General features: G+C 39.8%; 1 protein-coding gene across 4 annotated transcripts in view; it reads right to left on the reverse strand.

The window, feature by feature from the left end:
- The window catches only part of MYOZ2 (myozenin 2), a 50,222-nt gene extending 26,641 nt beyond the window's left edge, over window positions 1-23,581 (reverse strand). The window contains exons 1-3 of one of the 4 annotated variants that reach the window (XM_031941538.1): window positions 23,405-23,581; window positions 22,539-22,629; window positions 1,527-1,696 (exon numbers count right to left, since the gene is read on the reverse strand). In XM_031941538.1, the coding sequence (XP_031797398.1) occupies window positions 1,527-1,696; window positions 22,539-22,560 (192 nt within the window). In that variant the 5' untranslated portion in view covers window positions 22,561-22,629; window positions 23,405-23,581. Of the gene's footprint in view, window positions 1-1,526; window positions 1,697-1,796; window positions 1,818-22,538; window positions 22,633-23,404 lie in introns of those variants that run through there. The other 3 variants (XM_031941537.1, XM_012551904.3, XM_031941539.1) reach the window with 3 other exon arrangements.
- Between the last annotated feature and the right edge of the window lie 754 nt (window positions 23,582-24,335).

A 24,335-nucleotide genomic window follows, 5' to 3' on the forward strand; every position in this document is an offset into this window, starting at 1 on the left:
CAAACCTCTTGTTCCAATTTTTCACCTCTTACCCCCCACCCCCTCCCCCAGATGGCAGGATGACCAGTAGATGTTAAATACATTAAAATATAAATTAGATACTCTGTGTATAATTTCAAATGGATCTTCCTTAAACACTGTTCCCTCCAGGATCTCTTCTCCAGAATCTTGATTGCCCGCCTCTGTATGTCTAGGACACCTTGTCTGTGACACCCTGGCTTTTACACCCGCCCTTGTTTAATGCAGCCTTGCTTTATTTCCTACTCCTCCCAGTAGATATACTTCATCTGAGTCAGGCTGGGCTCTTCCCAGTCCCATGAACTGTTGCCATCTTTGTGCTGCCCTTTATTCATAGAAAGTTCCTTTCCCAGGGACACTATGATCTCCACCCATCTGACTATTATCCTCCCTCCAGGTTTAGCTCCAGATCCACCTTCTGTGAGATGCCTTCTCTGATGTTCTACAGCACTCACTGATCCTATTTCATAGCTGACAATCCATTTCCTTGTTTGCTCGTTGCTCCATAATCATCAACTTTATTCCTTTCTAACATTACTATGGCCAGAAACTTTTATTCCTTGATGACTGGACAAAGGGTCAAAGATTTAGGACCTGAAGAACCTTAGAGGTCAATGAGTACAGTCCCCTCATTTTACAGATAAGGAAACTGAGGTGCAGAGAGATTATGGGACTTACCCAAAGTCAAACATGTTAAATGGCAGAGGTAGGATTTATAGGACTATGGATTTTAGTCTATAGTCTGATAGCATGGACCTTTAGAGACTTTTGACTTCAGTTTCTTTAACAGATGAGGTTAAAAGACTGGCTCAGGGTCACACAGCTAGTAAATATCCAAGACAGGATTTGAAACTGTCTCTCCCTGACAGTTCTAGTGCTCTTTAGAAAGATAGTTGACACGGTGGATAGAAAGTGGGCATGAAGTCAGAAAACTCTGAAATCAAAACTAACTTCAGACACTCACTACCTGTCTTTCCCTAGGCAAGATTTTCTACCTCTCTTAACCTTTTTTTCTACCAGTTTCTTCTATTATAAAATGGGAATAATAATAGCACCAACTCCTAAGGTTGTTATGAAGATCAAATGAGATTATTTATAAAATAATCTCTTCCTTCCTTCCTTCCTTCCTTCCTTCCTTCTTTCCTTCCTTCCTTCCTTCCTTCCTTCCTTCCTTCCTTCCTTCCTTCCTTCCTTCCTTCCTTCCTCCCTTCCTTCCTTCCTTCTTTCCTTCCTTTTATCCTTCCTTCCTTCCTTTCTTTACCTCTCCTTTTCTTTCCTCCTTTCCTCTTTCTTTCCTTTCCATACACGTGCCATCCTGTGCTTCAGATAGCAGATACACAATTAGTCTCATCTCAATAATACTGTAATTTCCAAAAGAATAGAGAAAATGTCTTAAACTCCTATTTCTCCAGTTTGAAAAAATACTGTGGCTTTCCCCTGGTGCCATGTACCCCACTGGGCAACTACACATGTTGAAAAGTCAAATGTGTCCCATGGTAGATACTCACGTTCATTTCTGCTTTAGATTCACAATGGAAGTTTTCAAATGTATACTTCTCTGATCTCCTTTGGCGCCTCTTAAATAACCTGGCCCCTCGGTTACTGAGGACTGACAGTTCTTCCAGCATGATGTCTCTGGGGATGCTGAGCTTTTTGCCCAGGTCCATACCATCTACTTCTGCAAAGCAAGATGCAAGATCTTGGTCATCCTACATTCAAAGGTTTTGTATACCAGCTCAATTTGACATCTATGCTACACCCTTAAAAGCTGAGATTACCTATTTTGAAGCTATTGTGATATCACCAAACAGTAATCTTTTCTTCTGGTTTCCTGCTTAGCAGGACTCCTTTACCACCACTATGCAAAAAAAATAAAACCCTTCATTTTCTTCATTGGAAGGTGAGTCAATCAGATTAAGTGTGACCCAATAATGGTTTCTATCATTCTCTCTGTGAGGAAACTCAAGCTAATAACAAAAAAATGTAATTTAAAAATTGATAGATAAATCTGACTCCAAAGAGTTAGGAAAAGGCACTTTACTTTTTTGCAGAAATAGGGGACTAACTATGGGTACAAAAGATCATGAACAATGTCAGAATTTTGTACAGTATTAGTTAGTTTTGCTGAACTATTTTAAGAAATTCATTTAAAAAATCCTTTTATTGCCTTCTGGGAAGGGAAGAGGGTGTGATATTTTGGAAAGTGTAGATGATGCAAAAATAAAAGGTACTAATCAAAATTTGAAAAAAAATGGCTAAAAGAAACATTCTCAGATTAAAGAGCAACTAAATCATATAATGAATATTTATAAGGGTTTTAATTTTCTGGTGAGTGTGTCTGTTTATGTGGGGAGGAGGAAGGTGTAGTATAAGGCAACATAAGTGCTCTCCCAGAGTGCTGTCCATTGTACCATCATGTTGCCCCCAGGAATAACTGATCCCAGTTCTATCTTTCTCTGATTGCTGGTCAAGAGATATCACATGACTTGATTTCCAACTTTTTCCTTTGAGGATTTCTAGTTTACCTTTGGGCAAGGACAGAAGTTATTAATCTTGGCTCAGTGAACTTGCTTTTTAAAGTGTTTTGGGAACTGCATTTTAATGTAACTGGTTTCCTTGGTAAACATAGGCATTTTATTTTATATATTTCAAAAATGAGATTCTGAGAAGTTACTTCCCCAGACACATGAGATGTTTCCATGACACAGAAAGGGTAGGAACCCCTGCTCTGATGAATCCCTGATGAAAGTTAGGGATTGCTGACAACACCTGCAGACCTTCAGCCATAGAAACTAAATGACTGAGTCACTGTCAAATCACAAATACTTTGAACCACAATGTACTATTCTGTAAAGTGAAGCACTGGACTAATCCAGATTTCTTGCTTATTTCCTGGTGAAATCCATGGAGTCCTTATCAGAATGTTTTTAAATGCATAAAATTAAGCACACAGTATTTCAAAGGAAACCAGAGGCCAATTAAAATAAAGATGCAATATTTTTCTCATCCCAGTTCAGCAACTCTGAAATATATTCATGGACCCTGTGGACACTTGATATCCACCAGTACCTGTGGATAACAATTTAAGAATGCTTGGACTCTAAGGTTCCTTATGGTTCTAAAGTCTATGATGCTACAGTTGCTCTTAGTCTCAGATTTCTTCTTTGTAAAAGGTGTGTGTGTGTGTGTGTGTGTGTGTGTGTGTGTGTGTGTGTAAGGAGGATGCCCTTAATAATCTCTAAGGCTCTTTCTGGCTTTAAGATTCTGTGAGAACATGGCTTTGAATGAAAAAAAAAAAAAACCAGAGCCACAAGTGACAATTGTTGTACATGGAGACAGTGGCCCTGACTGTGCCTCCAGTTCAATTATCTGGGAGGAATAGGGGAGCAGAGAGGAATGGGCCTGGAAAGAGCTCATCTGGGGTATGGTTACCAGGAGGACAAAGTGGGCCATTTGGTAGCTTCCTATTTTAACAAATTATTCTTGCCCAGTTCATTTGTTTTTACATCACTGAAGGAATTCAACCGCTAAGAATAGCCTCTAAATATGGCCACCCTAGGCACAACACTATTTGCCATAACTTAGTTTATGGCTTTGATGAACTTCTGCACTTCATTAAAACTGCCATTGAACCGAGCTTATGCCTGAGTCCCATGAAGCTGCATCCTGCCCTTTCTTGGCAGTTGCCATGTAGGGTCTGAACAATGTACATCATAGTGGTGCCTGATAAATGATATGCCTCTTCTATTATCTGTTTCCTCACACTCATGGCTGGGAAGTCTGCTTCTGCGAGATTAGATCATCCATTGAAAATAACTCCAGTCGGCCGCATTCATGGAGTGCCAGCACCATGCTGATTAACTGCTGCGGGGGGAGAGGGGGGGAATTCTGCCCTTAAAAGTTCTAATACTGGAAGAACGACTGTAGCACCAAACTAATTCTTGATGTTGGTTCAAGGTTTAGGACCCTTTTTTTATCCTTTTAAAATTATAATTATGAAAGAGCTGAAAACCATTTTTTCATAATGGATGATAGCCTTAGACTACACCTGACCAATTCTCTTGGAGAACTTGAACCAACCATTGGAAAGGTGATGTCCCTTTGCCTCATATCCCTGACCTGAAGCCTCATGTAACACTCCCTATGCTGGACAGCTAGAGTTAGGGTTAGGACAGCTAGGTAGCCCAGTGAATAAAGCATTGTGTCTGGAATAAGGAAGGAATCAGTTCAAATCTGGCCTCAGACACTAACTGTGTGACCCTGGCCAAGTCACTTAACTCTGCTTGCCTCAGTTTCCTTATCTGGAAAATGAGCTGGAGAAAAACATGGCAAACCACTCCAATGTCTTGAGCAAGAAAATCACAAATAGGGTCACAAAGCATTAGACGTGAATGAACAACAAAAGGGTTAGAGTAATTGACTAATCATACACAAGACATGCAGATTTTCAAATTTACCAGATTTTTTTTTCCTTCTTTAGTTTTCTTTTACCCTGCTATATTATGCTGTTATGAATTTCAGAGAGCTGGGTTTTGCCTGGAGAATGACAGGAATCCTTGTTGGTGTTTTGAGAGAATGCCCCTGTCTAATGGGTACACACTGAAATCCTGCCCTTTCCTTCTCCAATCCCTGCCTTGTCTTCTGGATGTGCAAGGATTTGTTTTTTGCTTCAACTTTTATGCACCTTCTCAACTTCCAATGAAGCAAATAACTTGTTCCATTCATTAACTTGTATGGCTGAGTGATATCTAATTCCATTTCTGTTAGTAGATTTTCATTCTAAAATTGTAATCTGTCTTTCTGAAACACCATTTCCCCTCCTAAATGATGGGGACAGATAGAAACCTATATAAAGAAAGGTCAAAAACTTCCTTTTTCTGGTACAGTGGGTGAAATGCTGGTTCTGGAGACAGGGGCCTTGAGCCAAGACCTACCCATGATATTTTTGTCTTTGCATTCTCAGCTCAACACAATGCCTGGTACTTAGTGGGTGAATATTTAACAAATATTGATGGATTAACTAATTGCCATCTATGTGATGTTGGGCATCCATTTCCTCTTGGGTAAAATGTTAGAGTTGGTCAAGATGACCTGAGAGGTCTCTTCCAGTTCTATGAGATCTTGGATTGCATTCTTGGGCCTCATTTCTTCATCTGTAAGATGTAGCACATGACCTTTGAGATCCACACAAGACGGATCCATCCTTTCCTGGGGACAAGAGTTCGTAGGTAGATTGCAAGAGGACTGGCCAAATGAATGTGTATGTCAGAGGTCATGACAATACCACATCAGTCTTATATACCGCCTTTGTGTTCCTAAGCCTGAAATTTCATAGGATTAGGGGTCTAGAGTTGGAAGAAATCTTCAAGATTATTTAAACCTGTTGTTGTTTAGTTATTTTCAGTCATGTCTGACACTTCATGACTGCAACCTCTCCCTTTTTTTGTTTTTGTTTTTGGCAAAGATTCTAGAGTGGTTTGTCATTTCCTTCTCTGGCCCATTTTACAGATGAGGAAACTGAGGCAAAAAGGGTGAAGTGATTTTGCCCAGGGTTACATGGCTAATGAGTGTCTGAGGCTGGTATTTTAACCCAGGCCTTCTTCACTTTAGGCCTGGCACTCTAGCCACTGTGGCACCTAATGCTCCTCATTTTATAGATAACCTGAGACCACGCCTGCTCAAAATCACACAGAAAGGGAGGAACAGGATTGGTATTTGAATCCACTTTCTCTGACATCAAATTCACGACTCTCTGCAGCATTAAATTATCATCTAGTTCACAAAATACCTGTGAAAGTTGTCCCTCAAATTTTTTTTTCCCTGGGTGGAGGACATTGTGGAAGGGAAATAAAAAGCAGCTTCTTTTTCCCCTCCTGTGCTAAAAAATGGTACTCTTTGGAATTCAAAGAAAGGTGAAGGGGACCATTTGTGTACCCAATTTCAGGGCATTTGGTGCATGCAAACTATACACAAATGTACTCTGAGTGGCTCAAATGAATCTTTATGTGATCTGTCCCTTCTCCTTCCCAACCCCCATTAATTAATTTTAAAAATCCAATATCTCCCAATGGATCCTGAGCTATCATCAGTCATCTTGACCTTGGACTTTGATAACTCTGGAAGAGAGAGTTAGACTAGCGACTTTACACACTTTTGCCTCTCTTAAATTACTTCACTTGCAAGTCAAGTTGTCACCTTCAAGATGTCACTGGCCCTCTTTGAAAATGAAGAGTGAACATCAACCCCAGATGCTAGAATATACAATGTCAGGAAGACCTGGATTCGAAATTTCCTCCATATACTTCCTAGCTCTATGCTCAGTTTCATTACTGACAAAATGAGGGGATTATATCTGAAGGTCTCCAAGAATTTTTCCAATTCTAAATCTATGGTCCTACCAGTCCATTTACAGAAATATTTAAAGATCATTCCCAAGTTTTAAAACCATGCTACTGATTATGAGCTTTGTGGCTATGGACTCTCTGTAAAATGGAGTGGTTGAGATGATGCCTTCTAGGGGTCTTTTGAGGACGTTAGACGAAGCAGTAAATAGAGCACCAGGCTTATAGTCAGGAAAACCTGAGTTCAAATTCAGCATCAGAAACATACTAGCTGTTTGACTCTGGACGAATCACTTAACTCTGTTTGCCTTACCTTGCCTTACCTTCCCAAACCACTCCCAGTATCTTTGTCAAGAAAACTTCAAATAGGGTCACAAAGAGTCAGACATGAGTCAAATGACTAAACAACAACAACAAATCCCTTCTGGCTCTACAATTTAATCAATAGTCCTAGCAAGGAGCAGAAGATAACATGAGCTCATAATGGGAGCTCCCATTTATATATCTAACTTACAGACTTTGGGAGACATAGATTGGAATAAAGTGGGGCTCCCTATAGTCATATTCATGGTTCTCAGGATTGGCAATGTTGTGGGCCCCCTTTTAAAGTGACATCACATCTGTCTTCTTTGGGTAAAATGAAGGAAAAAGCAAGCATTCACTTGGCTCATTGCCAATGAAAAGCCATATAGATTCTTCATATCCAATGAGATACAATGTGTGACAGTGAACAGTGTAATTGGTATTCAGTGACAAAGGACCTGAGTTTAAATCCTGCTTTAATTCCTAGCTGAGACCCAGGATGAAACACAGTCTCGCTGGATCTTAATAGTCTCATCTGCAAAATGAAGATGGACTGGATAGATTAAAAAGTTCTTTCCAGCTCTGGATCTATGATCTTATGATGCAAAAAGCTGCCCAAGTTTTGTGTTTTATGCTTCCACAGAAGATCACCTCCTTTTAGCAATAGACAAGGTACCCACCTGGTCTAACTCTTCTTTTGGCCCATGTGTTCAAGACTCCACATGCTTGAGATGAGGATGCTGACTTTCATTAACTTACAAGGGCATTTGAACAGGGAATTAAACTTCTCTCCATTACCCGAACTGCAGATTTTGAAAGTTCTTTCTATCAGACCCTTCTGTTCACATAGTGAAATCTTATCACCTGTGATTTAAATGGTGGATCTGGGAAGAGACGGGTCATTTTATGGTACACTGACTAAGGAGAACAGGAAATTGTTTAAAAGGTTTTAATCTGAGTTTGACTATTTGTGTGACCTTGGCCAAGGTCCCTTTCCTCTCTGCACTTCATTTCCCTCTTCAATCAAATGAGGAAGTTGGATTGGGTTTGACAGGGGGGTTTAACTAGGAATCCTTCCCCCCCATCTCTGAGGGAAATCCTGGAGGTAGCTTATATCTGCTTATGAGGGTGATTGGTAAATCTTCAATCTGAGCCTTGGAAATCAGCCAGTGCTACAAATCAAAGCTTGATTTATTGTTTTGTTTATTGTGTACTTGAAACAAATGATGGAGAAAATGTTAATAATGCAAATTAAACTGAAAAGTATATTTTGAATGCACATATTCCCCTTCCCCCCAGAGAGCTGGTTGTTAAACCAGCACAGCCTTAGGTCCACAAATCCAAATTTCAGGGGACTGGTGGATGTGGGAGGAAAAACTACACTTTTACTTTCACTAACCTTAACTGAAATTCAGCATTTTGTCTAGTTGTAAATTCAAAACAAAACAAAACATAGTATTCTGAGAAATGGTATATAGTATTTATCAGACTGAAAGAACAGCTCTGGATAGAAAGATACATTAAAAACCATTGGGCTAGATAATTTCCAAGGGGTTCAGTAGATAGAGAGTAATAGATCAGGAATCTGAAAGACCTGAGTTCAAATCTAAACTCAGACATTTACTAGCTATGTAACTCTGGGCAAACCATTCCAGTATCTTTCCCAAGAAAACCCCATGGATACTCAAGTCCACAGGGTCATGAAGAGCTGGGCACAATTGAAAAACAAAGATTCTTTCTAGCCAGGACATTTTATGATCCTAGGATACTATGAGGAAAGATACAGAAGGTATATAGCTAATAGCTCAGGATTCTCAATTCCCACTTGTAAACAATTTTACTCATTGGTTCTTTGTTGATCTTTTCTGTAGCTCCCAAGCCCCTCCCTGGTGTTCCACTGGGCATTTTGGCAAGATCACCAGTGCATTCTGGTCCCAGGTTGGGCTCTTGGAATGATTATTCTAGCATACCTACTGCACAGCCTGGGGCCTTGTTCCTTCCCGTGACTTCCTTCCTCTGGTTTCTCCGAGTCATGCTGATGTGAAAATAAACCAAAGAAACCTCCAGCTCTCACCCCTTGAGATCCTTCCTTTGATTCCAAGGTTTCTGCTGTGTGTCCCAAACCAAAAATGCAAGAATTTCTGAGCAGTCATTTTGAGAGGCCCAGTGATGGGATGGAAGGAGACTTAGTTGTAGCTAGAGAAGACCTGCCTTTGTTCCTCCTTGGCTGAATGCCACTGGGCAAACTACTGCCCCTCCATGCCATTGTACTAGCTTATCTCTCTAGTCCTTTTGAGGTCTCAATCCTGTCTCATCCTGTGATATTATAATCCTGATTGCATAATGGCTCAAATATATGACATAGTTGTCATATAATGAACAGTCACCCTCTGGGAGAAGCCTCTAGGTTCCCTATATGGTAATTAACTTTCAAAAAAACTCTGGTAATTCAGATGAATCTTTTTCTCTTCATTTGACAAATCATAAAACTGAAAACCATGAGTCTTTACTTGATTTCATGGCAGCAAGAGAGCTAGAGTTAATTCTCATTTTAGTATGTTTCAACCTGGATTTGGAGTTGGAAGATTCAGATCGAGTTTTAGTCTTACTGCTGAGAACCATCCTTGAACTAGACCTGGGAAGAGTCTTAGTTCTCCCACCTCATTATGATCTGCTCATCCTAAGAGCTCCAAAAGCCTTCCCATCATTGTACAAATCTCATTCCCCAGTGCATGTTCCCTTAGTCCCATTCCCTTGGAGTGGCTCATTCTATAGATGAGGAGACTGATGATCAGGGGATTAAATGGCTTTTCTAAGATTACAGAAGCATTAGATGTTAGAAGTTAGATTTGAAGCCAGATCTTCAGCCTCCTAAGTCAATATTCTCTTCACTGTACCAATTCACTACCTGTGTGACCTTGACCAATTTACCTAATGTCTCTGGGCCTCAGTTGCCTTTTCTATATAAAGGAGGGGTTGGAGTTAATGACTTTAAAATCTCCAATTGTCAATCTCTGATAATAGGATTGAATCATATGCTAGAGAAGACAAGTGGACAGTCACAGAGTAGAAAGATCCCTTACTCAACAGAACTCCAGTATAGACAGAGAGAGTATTATTGACCCAGGATTTTTCTCCCTTTATGAAGCTATCTGTCTTTCTCATTTTTCTAAGCAATATGGTTTAGTGGGAAAGAGGGTGAACATGAAGACAAGGTATTGGAATGAAAATTCAATTCTGACATTATCCATCTGTACGATTATGGACAAATCATTTAACTTCCTGGAGCCCCCGCTTCCTCATCTGTAAAATGGGGATAATAATTCCAGCAGTGTTTGGTTGGCTATTGTGTGGTTCATATGAGAATAAGATAATATTGTTATTGTTGTGGTTCAGTCATTTTTTATTCTTCCTGATTCCATTTGGGGTTTTCTTAGCCAAGATACTAGAGTGATTTGTCACTTCCTTCTTCAGCTCATTTGATAAATGGGGAAATTAAGGCAAATAGGGTTGAATGACTTGCCCAGGACCACCATAGCTAGAGTCTGAGGTCACATTTGAACTCAAATCCTCCTGATTGTAGACTTGGTACCCTATCTACTGCACCACATTACAAATCATCAAACACCGTACGTTCAGATATCCTCTCTCTTTATGATACTAGATGTCAAGGTCTTTGTTTCAGCTTTTCTTGAGGTCATTTTAATCCCATTCCCCTTTTCTGCAGGGGGGTAGCAGGTAGAGAGAGCTTCTTCCCTCCTCCCTTCTCACTCTCCCTCCTTTTTCCTCTGCCAATTTTTTCCTGTCACTCCCTGTCTCTTCTCTTTGCTGCTCAGTTTCAAAATGATACTAATATTTGTGGATAGGAGGGGCATGGGAGTGGTTAGCACAGCAGAGATCCATGAGTACTGTAAATTGGACCTCATTCACGCTTCATTTATTCATGCACAAAAAAGAACAGTCATCAACAATTACCGACATGAATAAATGTACATCACAATGTCAATATGCAGCTGGCATTTCTATCATGTTTTAAGGTTACAAAGCACTTTGGATCATTTGGTAGTCACCACCCTCAGGAAACTGAGGCTTGAAAAAATCAACTGGAATCCCCAAGGTTACACAAAAAATAGCACTTAGGCCAGAGTGGAAATCCAGGTGTTTCTGATGTCAGTTCTGGCATTCATCAACTTATAGAATTTGAGAATCAGAAAGACCTCATCTGAGAAGAATCCTCCTCCTTCAGTAAACATGATGAATTCAGGTGTCTAGTTTGATGACCTCCAAGGATAAGGAGCTCATCATCATTTGGGGCTACCTACTCTTCTTTGGATGGCTCTGACTGGTACAAAGCTTAATGAACTTCATTTGGGTTCTTTGCAATATTCTCCCATTCTTCCCCCTGGGATCAAACAGAATAAGCCTAATTCCTTTTAAACAAGAAAATCCTTTAAAAGGTATTTTATTTCCCTTAAATCTTGTCTTCTCCAAACTAAATGTGCCTAGTTCCTTCAATCAATTCTTATAGGACGTAAAATCATGATATTCACTAGGTTACAATGAATTTTCTATCATGGAGAGATTTATTATATTATATGTGTGTATGTATATATAAACATATTACATATATGTAGTGAACCTGTATACATATCTACATATACACACATATGGAATAGTTCCATCCCATATATGTATATAAAATATGTGTGTAAATGTTTATGTATATGTATATGCATATCTAATAGGCAGTATAGTAATAAGGCATAGAAAGATTTGGCCTTGAGGTCAGAAAAAGCTGAATTCAAATTCTCTGGATACATGATTTTTAACCAGTTGACTATCACTCAATTCCCTTATACCCCAGGCCCTTTTCTAAGACTATAAATTAGAGAAACTTTCTAATTTGCATCAGTGGAGGGAGGTTCCCTACTGGGAGTTTCCCCACTGAAATGAAATGATAGATTTAGTTTATATATGAATGTATATACATACAAACATATTATGTATGTGTCTACATATATATACACACACATACTTATCATACATATACATATATACATGCATCACACATACAGAAGGAGTTTACTGCAACCAATCTGTACTTAAAAAAAAATAAAACAATTGACTTTTGAGAGCTGGGTGAGGGTTACATTTTCAAGGTAAGTATTTATACCTCAGAAATAGGTAAATACTATAAACCTGGACTTGATTTATTATTTTGTTGAATGTTTAAAATTGAGAAAATGATGTAGAAAATGTTAATTAGGCAAGTTAAACTTAAAAGTGTGTCATGCATACTTTTTTTGGAAGAATCAGTTGTTAAACATTTGCAAACATTTCTGTATGCATGTTTATACACATACACGTATACACACATATAAACACACACACATATATACATACATAGTCTATATATGTATGTGTGTGTGTGTGTGTGTGTGTGTGTGTGTATGGATTCAATTTGTGATTTCATTAATCTAGAGAACTCCCAGAGGAGGAAAATCTTTCCCTGATTGTAGTTCACTCCATTCTCTGCAATTTATCTTCTTAGGAGGATTTTTAGAGGCCTGAGGCTTGAAATGTGACTTGTCCAGGTCCACATAGCTCCTACCTATCTGGAGCAAGACTTGAACGCAGTTTTTCTTGGCTTTCCAGATGGCTCTTTGTCCTCAATGCCAGATGTATATTTATTACCATGCACTAAGCATGTCCTGGGTTCAAGTGGGACATTATCTTGAGGGAAGCTCCCAGAGCTCCTGGGCATTAGCCCAGGAAGGAAGAAGACTGTTCTCTGAGGCAAACTCCTTAGAGAGTTGCAAACTCAGCACTCTGTTAGGAGCCAGCATAAAGAAGGGTGGTTGCTGGTTGGGAAGGCAAGAGCTATTTCATGGGGGATAATGACCTCAGTCCCTAGAATCAGAGCACCTGAACTCAAATCTCATGTCATCCACTTCTGAGCTATGTAACTTCTCCTTTCTAGGCCTCAGCTCCCCACAGGTATAAAATGAATATGGCAGACTTCAAGGTCTATAGCAATTTCCAGCTTAAAGTCCTCCACAAACTCAACCTATACATTTGAATTGACTTTCAAAGCATGGGTGGAATTCAGAAGGCTAAAAAGGTTTGAATAAAAGTCCAAGATAGGAGAGAAAATAAAAACATCTTACTTCTCTGGCCTTATGTCCTAAAACCTATTTAATAATAATTATCATTTATGTAACACTTTAAGATTTGTCAAGAACTTTACAAATATCATCTCAGCTTATCCTCCCAATAACCCTGGGAGGCAGGTGCTATTATTATTCCCGTTTTTCAGATGAAAAACTGAGATGGATAGAAGTTTGGTGATGTACTCAGTCACACAGCTAGAAAATTCTGAAGTGAGATCTGAACTCAGATTTTCCTGATTCCAGGTTTTGGGCTCTATGCAAACTTGGTATAGAAGACAGTCATCATTTCTTTTACATAGCTCTTTTGTTGTGTTGTTGAGTTGTTTTTCAGTTGTGTCTTCATGACCCCATTTGGGGCTTTTTTTGTCATAGAGATTAGTTTGCCATTTCTGAAACCCAGCTCATTTTATAGAGGAGGAAACTAAGACAAACAGGATTAAGTGCTTGCCCAGGCTCATAGAGCTGTAAATGTCTGAGGCCAGATTTGCAGTCAGGAAGAAGCATCAGGTCCAGTGTTGTATCTGCTATGCCACCTCGCTACCTAATATAGTTGCTTACCTTTGGGTACTTTGAATAATAATATTAATGATGGGTAGTATGAAAAAAAAGCAGGTAACTGAACATGAAGCCACTTTGGCTTCACGTATACCCTGAGAACTTCACGTGGGATCTCACACCAGCTCGAGCACACACACATACACATCCCTGACCTATCAAAAAAGTGTAGGGGATAGAGAGCTGGAGTCAGGAGACTTTTTGACTCACTCTGGCCAATCAACAAATGTCTTAGTTTCCAAGACAACTCTTCAAGACTCCACCTTGCAGAAAAGAAGTCACTCTCCATGATGGAGGGCATTTCCTCATCCTGGGAGTTCCCTCTGCCTTTGAGATCCCGAATCTATTCATAAGGACATGCTAACAGAAGTTAACATTTGTGTAACATTTAACAATATATCAGGAAGTTATTCAATCACTGGTATTAGTCAGAGACCAAGATCCAGAGCTGGAAGGAACTTTGGAAGGCTCCTCGTCTCTCATTCATTGATGAGGAAACCGAGGGTCATGGTGGGGTTGTGGTGTAGCCCAGGTAATCCTCCTCACTCAGTCATACCCATGAAGTGATCTTGGTTGGAATCCCACCTCAGCTTCTTATTACTTTACCTGATCTTGGAATTCCTCATTCCCCTTTCTGGAATTCAATTTTTTATTTAGTCACTTAAGTTGTGCCCAACTCTCCATGACTTTATTTGGGGTTTTCTTGGCAAAGATCCTGGAGTGGTTTGCCGTTTTATTTTTTCCAGCTCTTTTTCCAGAAACTGAGGCAAATAGTTAAGTGAATTGCCCAGAAACTCACAGTGAGGAAATATCTGAGTCCAGATTTGAATTCAGTTCTTCCTGACTCTAGATCCAGCATTCTGTCTTTTGAAGTCACCCATCTGCTTTATGTACTACACCATCTAGTTTCCTGGATTTCAATTTACTCAACTGTAAAAGAAAGGGTTGGAAAATTTTTAACCTGAAAAATCATGAAATTTTACTGTACTTTCATGAAATTTCAGCTCCAATCCTGTAACTGGTAGGTAGAAGAGATTTACTTCATTTCACCTTCATAGGAGATCACCCACTTTGGACACCCTTTTAGCTATATGATTGAGAACAATGCCTTCTATTTCTCATCCCTCTAGACAGTTTAGTCAATCACTAAACACATTAAGTACCTAGTATGAGCCAGGCTAAGAGCTGGGAATACAAAAAGAAGCAAAGGACAGTCCCTGCCTTCAAGTAGTTTACAATCTAATCTAATAACTCTTGAAGATAAAGAGCCCTAGTAATATTGGTGAAGATTCCCCAAAGTGGGAGCAAGGATGAATTTAGGGTCAAAGGACTCAGGCTTAAATTAAAACTTTGCTATTACAACCTGTGAGCAAGACACGCCACTTATCTGGTCTCAATTTGTTCATCTGAAAATGAAAGGTAGGAGACAGATGACCTCTGATGTCCCTTCTAGCCTTAAATCCATGACCTCATAAAACAATCTTTATCAGTAAAGGGAGTTCCCATATTGAAAATACCCCCTACCTTTGAAATCACAGATCCTAACAACAACAACAACAACAACAACAAAAAGATAAGGGAGAAGCCACAAATTTCTGTGACAACTAAGTGTGTGGGTTCTCTGAAAAAATCAGACACACCAATTTCTTTAAAGAGAAGGACTTAGATAATTTGGGAGAAGAATGGGGCAGTAGAGGTGGCCTAGGGCTGGTAGATGATAAAGAAAATAGAGCAATTGTACCTAGAGTCAGGAAGACAAGCTCAAATCCAGTCTCAGTCATTTACTAGCTATATGACCCAGGGCACAGGGACCCTTATCTCAGCTTTCCTCAGTTTCCTCATCTGTAAAATGAGGATAATAATAATTTCTACTTCTTAAGGTTGTTATGAAGATAGGTGAGATAATATTGGTAAAGTGCTTCCTAAATGCTAGCAGTGGTTTTTTTAGCCACTAGTCCAAACCCTTTCATTTTACATATATGAGGAATTACAGGGTCACACAGATAGTGGCAAAACCAAGTCTAGCATCCAGGGCTGCTGACTGACTCCTAGGCTGAAGTTCTTTCTGCCTCACCAAACAACCATTTTAATTACATAGAAAGAATTTCATTGGGATAGCCAGTTCTCTTCAGGAAATGGGAAGTCATAAAAATGATCTGAAAGATACTTTTGTGGGTTTACGTAGGAGGAAGCAAAAATATCTGCCTTTCCAGGGCCCAGCCCACTCACTTGGATGAATCAGCTCTGCACACAGCTGTATACATCTGCATGTTTCTGATTGTATATGTTTATATATGTTTGCATATCTATATCATTATTTTGATAGAGATAGATAGACAGATGGGTAGATGGATAGACAGACAGGTTAAATAAACAAACAGGATAGGATAGAAAGATAGATAAGATAGATAGAAAAATAGATTAGATTAATAGATAGGTTGGATAGACTAACAGGATAGACAAAATAGAAAGACAGGATAGATGGAAAGATAGACAGATAGATATACAGATAGATGACTAGATAAATAAGAGGTCATGGGAACTGCAATGGGAAGGGAGCCAAAGAGTGAGTCATTCATGGATCATAGAGCTAGAGGTGAAGTGAATTATCCATGATAGTATTCCTTATAGATTTGAACATCATAGCTAAAGACCATTTAGTCCAGTTTTCTTATTTTACAGATAAGGAAAGGAAGTTTAGAGTAACTGATTTGCCCAAATGCCCATCACATTTCTCATTGGATGTTATGACCTCATAGATTTTGAACTGAAATAGCTATCCAGGAATTCTTAACTTTTTTATGTCACCAGACTTTCAAAGTCTGATGAACCTTATAGATCTGTTCTCAGAATAATGTTTTAAAATACATAAAATAAAATACATAGGATGACAAAGGAAGTCAATTATGTTGAAATATAATTATCAAACCATTTTAAAATGTTTTTTTTAAAACAAGTTCATAGACGCCAAAATAAGAATCACTGGTACAATTTATCATTTTATATTTGAAGAAGTTGAAGCCTACTTAATAAAAATTAACTGTCCAAAGTTACATAGGTATTAAGTGTCTGAATCAGGATTTGAACTCGGGGTTTCCTGCCTCTATGTCCATTCCATCACACTTGCTGCCTTGAGCTGACCTTTTCACTCACTGATTTTCAGCACACAATGATGTTTACAATCTGTGTGACTAGATCCAATGGACAAAGGTTTGAAGAACACTTGATAACTCTCAGAGGATTATGGGAAGGAAGGTTCTTGTTCTCCTTCCTGGCATGATTGTGGGGCCCATGTTTGTATAGAAGAAATTGGCTGCAAATTGGGGTGACAGGGAACATCTGATATAGAAAGAGGGGAAGTCTACTCCCTTCTGCATCGGAAGGCCTTGGATTTAACCTCTTCAGATTGGCAGTGGGGAGAGGGCATTGTTCCCCTTAGAAAGAGGCCGAAATTAGTACTATGAGTACACAATATGCCTAGTTTGAAAAAGGGACTTCACTCAAGAATTCTAAAACATTTTACCCTTGAATCTTTCCCTTTTTAGTAGCTAGAGCTGACCTAATAACAGCTAATATTGATATCATAATATGAGATTTTCAAAGCCCTCTATAGACATAACAGCTTCTTAATTCTGTCCCTGAGTTTCAGGACATTTTTCTGGTCTTGCTAGAGAACAGTTTAAGAATCATAGACTCATTGTGCTGTAAGAAACCTCAATGGTCACCCAATTCAAACTGTGTTTAGACAGAAATCACCTCAGCTTCATGCTCAGTCAATCTCTGCCCAAAGACCTTCAGTGATAGGGAACTCACTACTTCCTGAAGCAGATCATTCCAATTTTGAATAGCTCAAACCACTGGGAATTTTCCCTTACGTTGATCTGAAAACTGTCTCCTTACATTGCTTCTAAGTTTGCCAAGTATAAAATGTTTGCTTCTTCAAAACCTGAGAGTCCTTATGGTACTTGAAGTCACTGTTGCTATGATCCTTGAATCTTCTTTTCCCAGGCTCAACATCTCCAGTTAATCCTCAAATGCCATGGCCATTGTATCTATCTCTCCCTGAAGTGCTCCCATTGGAACTAGAGGCTCCCAGCCTCTTCTTAACTATAAAAGAGAGTTAAGTCCAAACGTCTCCCTTTATAGCTGAAGCAGGTGAGATCTGGGGCTATCAAGGGTTTTGTCCAAAGTCACAGAGTGTCAGAGGCAGGATTTGAACCCAGAATCTCTTTGTCAGAACCAGTTTTTTTCCAGAGTACCACAATAGCTCACTTCTCAGTTGCCAGCATCCAGAGCTGACCACACTAGCAATATTTCTTTTTGTTGTTGAGCTGTTCCAGTTTTGTCTGACTCTGTGACTTCATTTGGGGTTTTCTTGGCAAAGATACTGGAGTGGTGTGCCATTTCCTTCTTCAGCTTATTTTACAGATGAGGAAATGGAGACAAACAGGGTTAAATGACTTGCCCAGGGTCACACAGCTGGTATGTGTCAGAAGTCAGATTTGAACTCAGAGAAGAGGTATCTTCCTGATTCTAAGCCTGGCACTTTATCCACTGGGTCATTTAACTGCTCATAATAATTCTTTTGGTTCCAATGAATTCAGTCCTGATAAAGGCCACTGTCAGTGAAGGCTTCATGGCCCACACCTGGCCTTCCTTTAACTGCTCCTTACACACCTGTCACTCAGGTCTGCCTAGCAAACAAGACTGCTGAGGCCCTTGCAAGGACAGCTGTGAGGAGGCCTGGCTTTGGACTTGTTCTCCTTTGGGCCTCATGCCCAACTCCTAGGGCATCTTTCTTGGCCTAGGATTCCAATCATGCTGAGAGGGAATGGGATTTTTGGTGGGAGGTTATTTGAGAAAGAAATAGTGGACAGTATTCTTTGTCATACATGTAAGGTGTCTTCCTAACTAGACAATAGTATGCTCATCATTATTAAAAATGATACAAACTCTTAAATTATAATCACTGCACCAACTTCACAGTGTATGCACTTTTTAGGGTCCTTTGCAAACCTTCTAAAATTGTTTTTATAGTCTACATAGGGTTTTGTTTTGGGGAGGCAGTCAGGCTTGAGGGTCTTGCCCAGGGTCCCACAATTAGTGAGTATCTGAGGCTGAATTTCAGAGAGAGAGAGAGAGAGAGAGAGAGAGAGAGAGAGAGAGAGAGAGAGAGAGAGAGAGAGATATGAAGAAAAACACACACAAACAAAGAACCTAATTAAATTTTCAGTGTGAAACTTTGCCTCTCTGAAATCAGCTCTATTAACTATTTTCTTTATTCTCTAGACTTAAGCAAGTAATGGAGAAAATGTTATTCATGCAGATTAATCTAAAAAGTACATCATTTATCACATTTCCTCATCCCTCTCTTAATTAGTTGTTAAATATTCAACACCAGCCCACTCATACTTAGACCTAAGTTCCAGCTCTGAATCTTGTTATCTGTGTGACGTTGGGCAGGACCCTTCTATTCTCTGAGCCTCAGTTTCTTTTCCTATATAGTGAGGGGACTGGACTAGGTATCTTCTGAGTATCTTACAACATTACATTATGATCTTATTGTTTTTAAAGATCGTGCCATTACAGAATTCTATGGTCCCTTTATCCATTTCATTGTTTCACATTTATCTATCTATCTCATCATCTATCTATTTGTCTTGTCTGTCTATCTGTCTGTCTGCCTGTCTATCCATCTGTCCATCCATCCATCTGCCTATTTGTTTATCTGTTTATTTATCTGCTGGAGCATGGACTCTGGATACAGGAAACTCAGGTTATGATCCCTCCTATGATGCTTACAACTTCTGGAATCTTTGGTGACTCCCTTCTCTTTTCTGGTTCTCAGATTCCTCCTCTGTAAAATAAGAGGACTGGGTTTGATGGCCTCTGAGTCTCCTTCTGCCTCCAGGGCTACATTTCTACTATCCTCTGACCCCTAAAGTCCCTTTCAGCTCCAAAATGCTATGGCTTTTCACTCATTTATACATTTCACTCCTCTGCATCTGTTTATTTTTCCTTGCAGAGTGTGCTCCCATGGTTAGAAATATTTAGCAACATTAATAAAAATTGCAGGAGGCAGAATTCTGGGTTGTATTATTAAAGATCCATGCACTTGCTAAATCCATCTACCCCACCCAAAGATTTTTGATTAGTCTTGGTTCAACTCTAAAAAATGACATGCATTTTTTTTTTTTTTTTGCTAAGGCAATTGGGGTTAAGTGACTTGCCCAGGATCACACAGCTAAGAAGTGTTACGTGTTTGAGGCCAGATTTGAACTCAGGTCCTTCTGAATTCAGGGCTGGTGCTCTATCCACTGCACCACCTGGCTGCCCCATGATATGCAATTTTTAAAAAAAAATAAATACATGGCATCATAGACTCTTAAGAAGGACAATTGTAGGTGACTAACCTGCTGATATAAAACTAAAACAAAATAAAACAAAAAAAAAAACTCAACAAAAACACCAACACAAAACAAAAATACCTTTTTTTGGTGGGGACAAATTGACTTAGAAAAATCATAAATAAATATTATCTATGCTCTCGTGAATTTTTATATTTTTTGTCACCTATTTCCCAATTACATTACTCTTGGAAGTGTTTCTTTTGTTTTAATCTAACCCCTCACTTGACAAATAAAGAAACTGAGGCTGGGAGCTCTTGACTTATGGCAAATCCCACAAGCCCAGGTCCTCTGCTTCCAAAATCAGCCATCCTCACAAGGTATCATTCAGCACCAGCCTCCTCTGCCTTGCCCTTTTCCCAAACACAATTCACAGAGGCTGGAAGAGGAAATCCGATAGGAAAGGGAGGAATCTGAGTCCTTTTCTGAAGCACTGCAGCTATTTTATCTGCCAGGAACAAGGACGAGTTTCTGATTGTCCCTGGGTTATCAGGAATAGTTAACACTCCAGCAAAGGCACAACATGTGACTATGTGGGGGACAGCTGGCAAATGTTCTGTGGCAGTCTGCAGGCACTCCTCATCAGGCTTTAAATGGCCAGGCCCACCTCAGGAGCCTTGTTCCCCGTCAGTCCTACAGCCTTACTCTTAGAATTGTTTGGATTGGTGCTGGCTTTCCATGAACATACTTCATAAATTTTTTAGACCTTGGCAATGGAGGAAGCTTTTTTGCATTCCTAGCTCTGTTTCTAGACCCCAGACAGTGGAGACCATAGCCTGTGTTTTGGTCCTGCATATCAAGGACTTATGGGAAGGACCTAAAATTGTTGATAGATTTGTATAGATCAGGAGGGATTTGTAATTTTGACATCTGCACCTTTGGTAATTTGAAAATCAAATTGTAATGGTGGGATGTTTAGACAAGGATGACTTAGGACTAAGCTTGGTCCAGATCCTGGACTCATTGGGTCAGTCTCCAGGACATGAGTGATTAAGGGAACAAACTACCAGATAGCGCTTATGTCCTAGGGTATAAGCAAGGGCAATATCTGCATTGTAGGTTCCTACAAATTCAATTCTGGTCTTGGATTCCAATTCAATCTCACTTTATGCAAACTAGTCAGTGACAGTAACCCTAGAGTCTGCTTGAAGCTCTTCCTAAGATGGAAGAACTGTGAATCTTCTCCTGAATAGATTCATCAGATTCTCTCTTTACACAAAGTAAAAACAAAATTTTCAGAATCCAGCTTTTAGGTAAAACTATAATCTAGGTGCTCAGGATAATAGATGAAATTTCCATAAGGCAAAATGATTCCAAAGCATTTTATAAATATTACATCAATTGAACTTTGCAGACAGCCTGGTAAGATAGATACTGAAGGTATTATCATCCCCTTTATATCTAAGGCACAGAGAGGTTAAATGACTTGCCTATTTTACAGAAGAAGAAACTGAGGCAAGGAAAAACTGAATGATTTGCCTCATGCCCAAGGTAGCCCAACTACTAAGTGTTGAAGGCAGAATTCAAATCCAGGTCTTCCTGACTGCATGTTCATCACATCATCTACTACCCCATGTTACCATGTCTAAGAAATGTCTGCTTGCATTATTCATTTTGCTTCATGGAGAGTGAAATGTGAAGACATGGATATGTTAAAAAAAAAATCTTTCTGTTTTCCTAGAGATGTAAATGCTCACATGGGGTGGGGGTGGGGGTGGGGGAAATGAGGCTACTTAGGTTTCCTTGAAAATCACCAGGAAGATACTGGAAATGCTCAATCCTTCTGATCCCCAAACTCCAATTAGGAAAATGGAGTATTGCCACCTTTGCCTGAGCTCTGAGGCTAATTTTCAGCAATAACAAGTTTATACATTTAACTCTTGCATTGATGAGAAAATATAGAAATTTGTTTGAGGGAGAGACAGTTTAAAGAGAAAAAAAGAGAAACTAAAAGCATAGCATTTTCCTAAAAGGGTTAATTGCTTTGAATCACATTGTTCAGATTATATCTGTTAGAGCTAGAATAGACCTTAATTGATAGCTAGTCCAACCTTCCATTTTACAGATGACAATTCTGAGACCTAGAGTAGTTGAGTGCCCAAGATTCTTTGGGTAATTGAGGTAGAATTTGAATCCAGCTCTTATTAACTCCAAAGTCAAAATCTTGTCTGTCATGCCATGATGATATGATGAATCTTTCTCTATTTTTGCAAGTATATAATACAGAGAATAAAATTTCCTTTCCAAAATGTCATAATGAATCAGGTGGGAAGGTGAGAATTGATGAGAGAATGAAGGGTGGGGCTAGTGAAATGTGAGAAATGGGAAACCAAGGAAACTCAAAGATGCCTCACATGACTGGAAGAAAAGAAACAAACAAATAAACCAAGCCCCTAGAGATGAGCCTCTTTGGGTGGCCAAGGATGACAAACTTTTCTAGGACCTCACCCAATCAAATGCAATTAGGAGAACTTCAGATTAAATTCTGCAGGCAGAATGTCCCTCAGCTGTCCCGTGGCTCCATGCCTTTGAAACAGTTGTTCATCTGGAAATAACTTTCCCATGAAAAAGGACAACTACAAAAGGCAGAGGGACATGGCCATAGGCTCTCACACCCCTTCTCTCCAGCACCAAGGTTATTTATGACAGTATGAACAGATACAACGGTAGGAGGGAAACTGAGTCAGTCATGTTAGGAAGGATAGGAACAATGTTAGATGCCCCCATAAGGATCGGTTTTCTACCGTTTCCATGAATTTCCTTCATGATTGCTGACACTTGCTGCTTCCTTTGCTTTTCCAAGGTGCTGGGTGTTAATATTCCACGGCAGCTTCCCTGCTGAAAGAGAAAGAAATGCACACAAACGCAAAAGATTGAGCCTGGATGAGAGGATCAATCTATGATATCTTTCCTCAGCCATTATCTATGAGCATCAGTCCATCAACAAGCATTTGTTCAGCACTTACCAAGTGCTGGGCACTGTGCTAAGTACTGTAGATATGAAGAACGGCAGCAAAAACCCAGCTGCCCAGAGCAAATATTCATTCTAATGGAGGCGACAGAATGCAAAAAATCAGGCATGCTGCATGCAGATGGTGGAGAAAGATAATGAGGTCATCTCAGAGGAAGGAAAGGTGCTCATGGGGTTGTGGCCTTGGCTGGAGGTCTCAGAGACTTTAAGAGCAGCCCTCAATCTGCAGCCCCATCTGATGAAAAGCACTGATTGATGATGGCTGGTGGAGAAAAGGGGGGTCCTGAACACAGGTACAACCCACTCCAGGCCTTTGTGAAGTATTCAAAAATCAGTCTCCTTTCCCCACCCTCCCATTATTTTTTCCTTTGCTTGGAATTAATTGGTGATTTATTGTAATCTGCCTGTCACTTTGTCATTTCTCTCCATCATTCATAGCACATGCATAGATTCCAGGATAGTGCCTGAAGGAGGAGTGAGGTGCTAGTATAAACCAGAGGCCACTTTGGTCCTCATCTTTACAGCTGGGGGCCAGCCACCTGCCCTGAAAAGAAAGGATAATGTCCATCTCTGAGCCACGAGAGGATGACTCTGTCCCTGGAAGACCAGAACCAAGAGTTGGAGAAACGTTCTACTCACCAGGTTATCCGACCTTGTTTTACAGCAGGGAAGAAGCCTGGCCAGTGGCTGGAGGTTTAGAAGTCAGAGGGATATGGATGGGGAGCTGGCCCGGACAGCTTCTATCCTTGTGTCTGGGTCTGCATGGTACCTCACACCAACATGAAGTGAGGACTGAGTCTCTCTGAAAAGACTGACATCCAGCTGACATCAAGGAGCTAAATATAGAAGCACACACTTAAGCCCCTCCTCCTACCCTTTTGAAAGGGGAGACCAGAGAAAGATTCCATTGCCTCCAATGGGTCTCATGGTTTATGACAACCTTCCATCCATTCAACATCCACCCTGGACTTAGAGAGTACCTACTGTGTGACAAGCATGAGATACTAAGAATAAAATGGCAGATGTCTAAGATGTGTATCTCCAGCAATGTATAACAATTTGTTGCTACAGGAATGACTTTGACCTGGATCTACCTAAGGTACCTTGAACCTGGGGATCTATTCTGGAGGATTCTCCTGTCAGAAAAGGGTGGATGCCAGTCCTACAATAGAAAGAAGCTGTTGACTAAGGTGACATGGCCTTCACCATGTATAAAGTGTATAAGGTGTATAAAAAGAGATAGATTTGCATAGCATTTGATCTCAGTTCACCTGCAGAATAGTAGACTTCACTCTGATGAGATGACTGAAGTCTTAAGGAGATCACATACAATCAGCCACTATGAGTAGACTGTAAGCCCCTAGAGGCCAGGGGACTACTCCTTTTGCCTCTTTATGTAACATAGTAGCTGATACAGGACTTTGCCCCTAGGAGATACTCTGAGTCAAGAGTTTTTAAACTGGATTGACCTAATCTAAGATGAAGATTTTCATCTCATAGCCTTCCAAAAGCATCATATTCCAGTTAGTTTTGAAAACACAAAGGGATTTTAAATGATGTAGTATTCAAG

The sequence above is a fragment of the Sarcophilus harrisii genome, chromosome 6, assembly GCF_902635505.1.
Source record: "Sarcophilus harrisii chromosome 6, mSarHar1.11, whole genome shotgun sequence".
Classification (NCBI taxonomy): domain Eukaryota; kingdom Metazoa; phylum Chordata; class Mammalia; order Dasyuromorphia; family Dasyuridae; genus Sarcophilus; species Sarcophilus harrisii.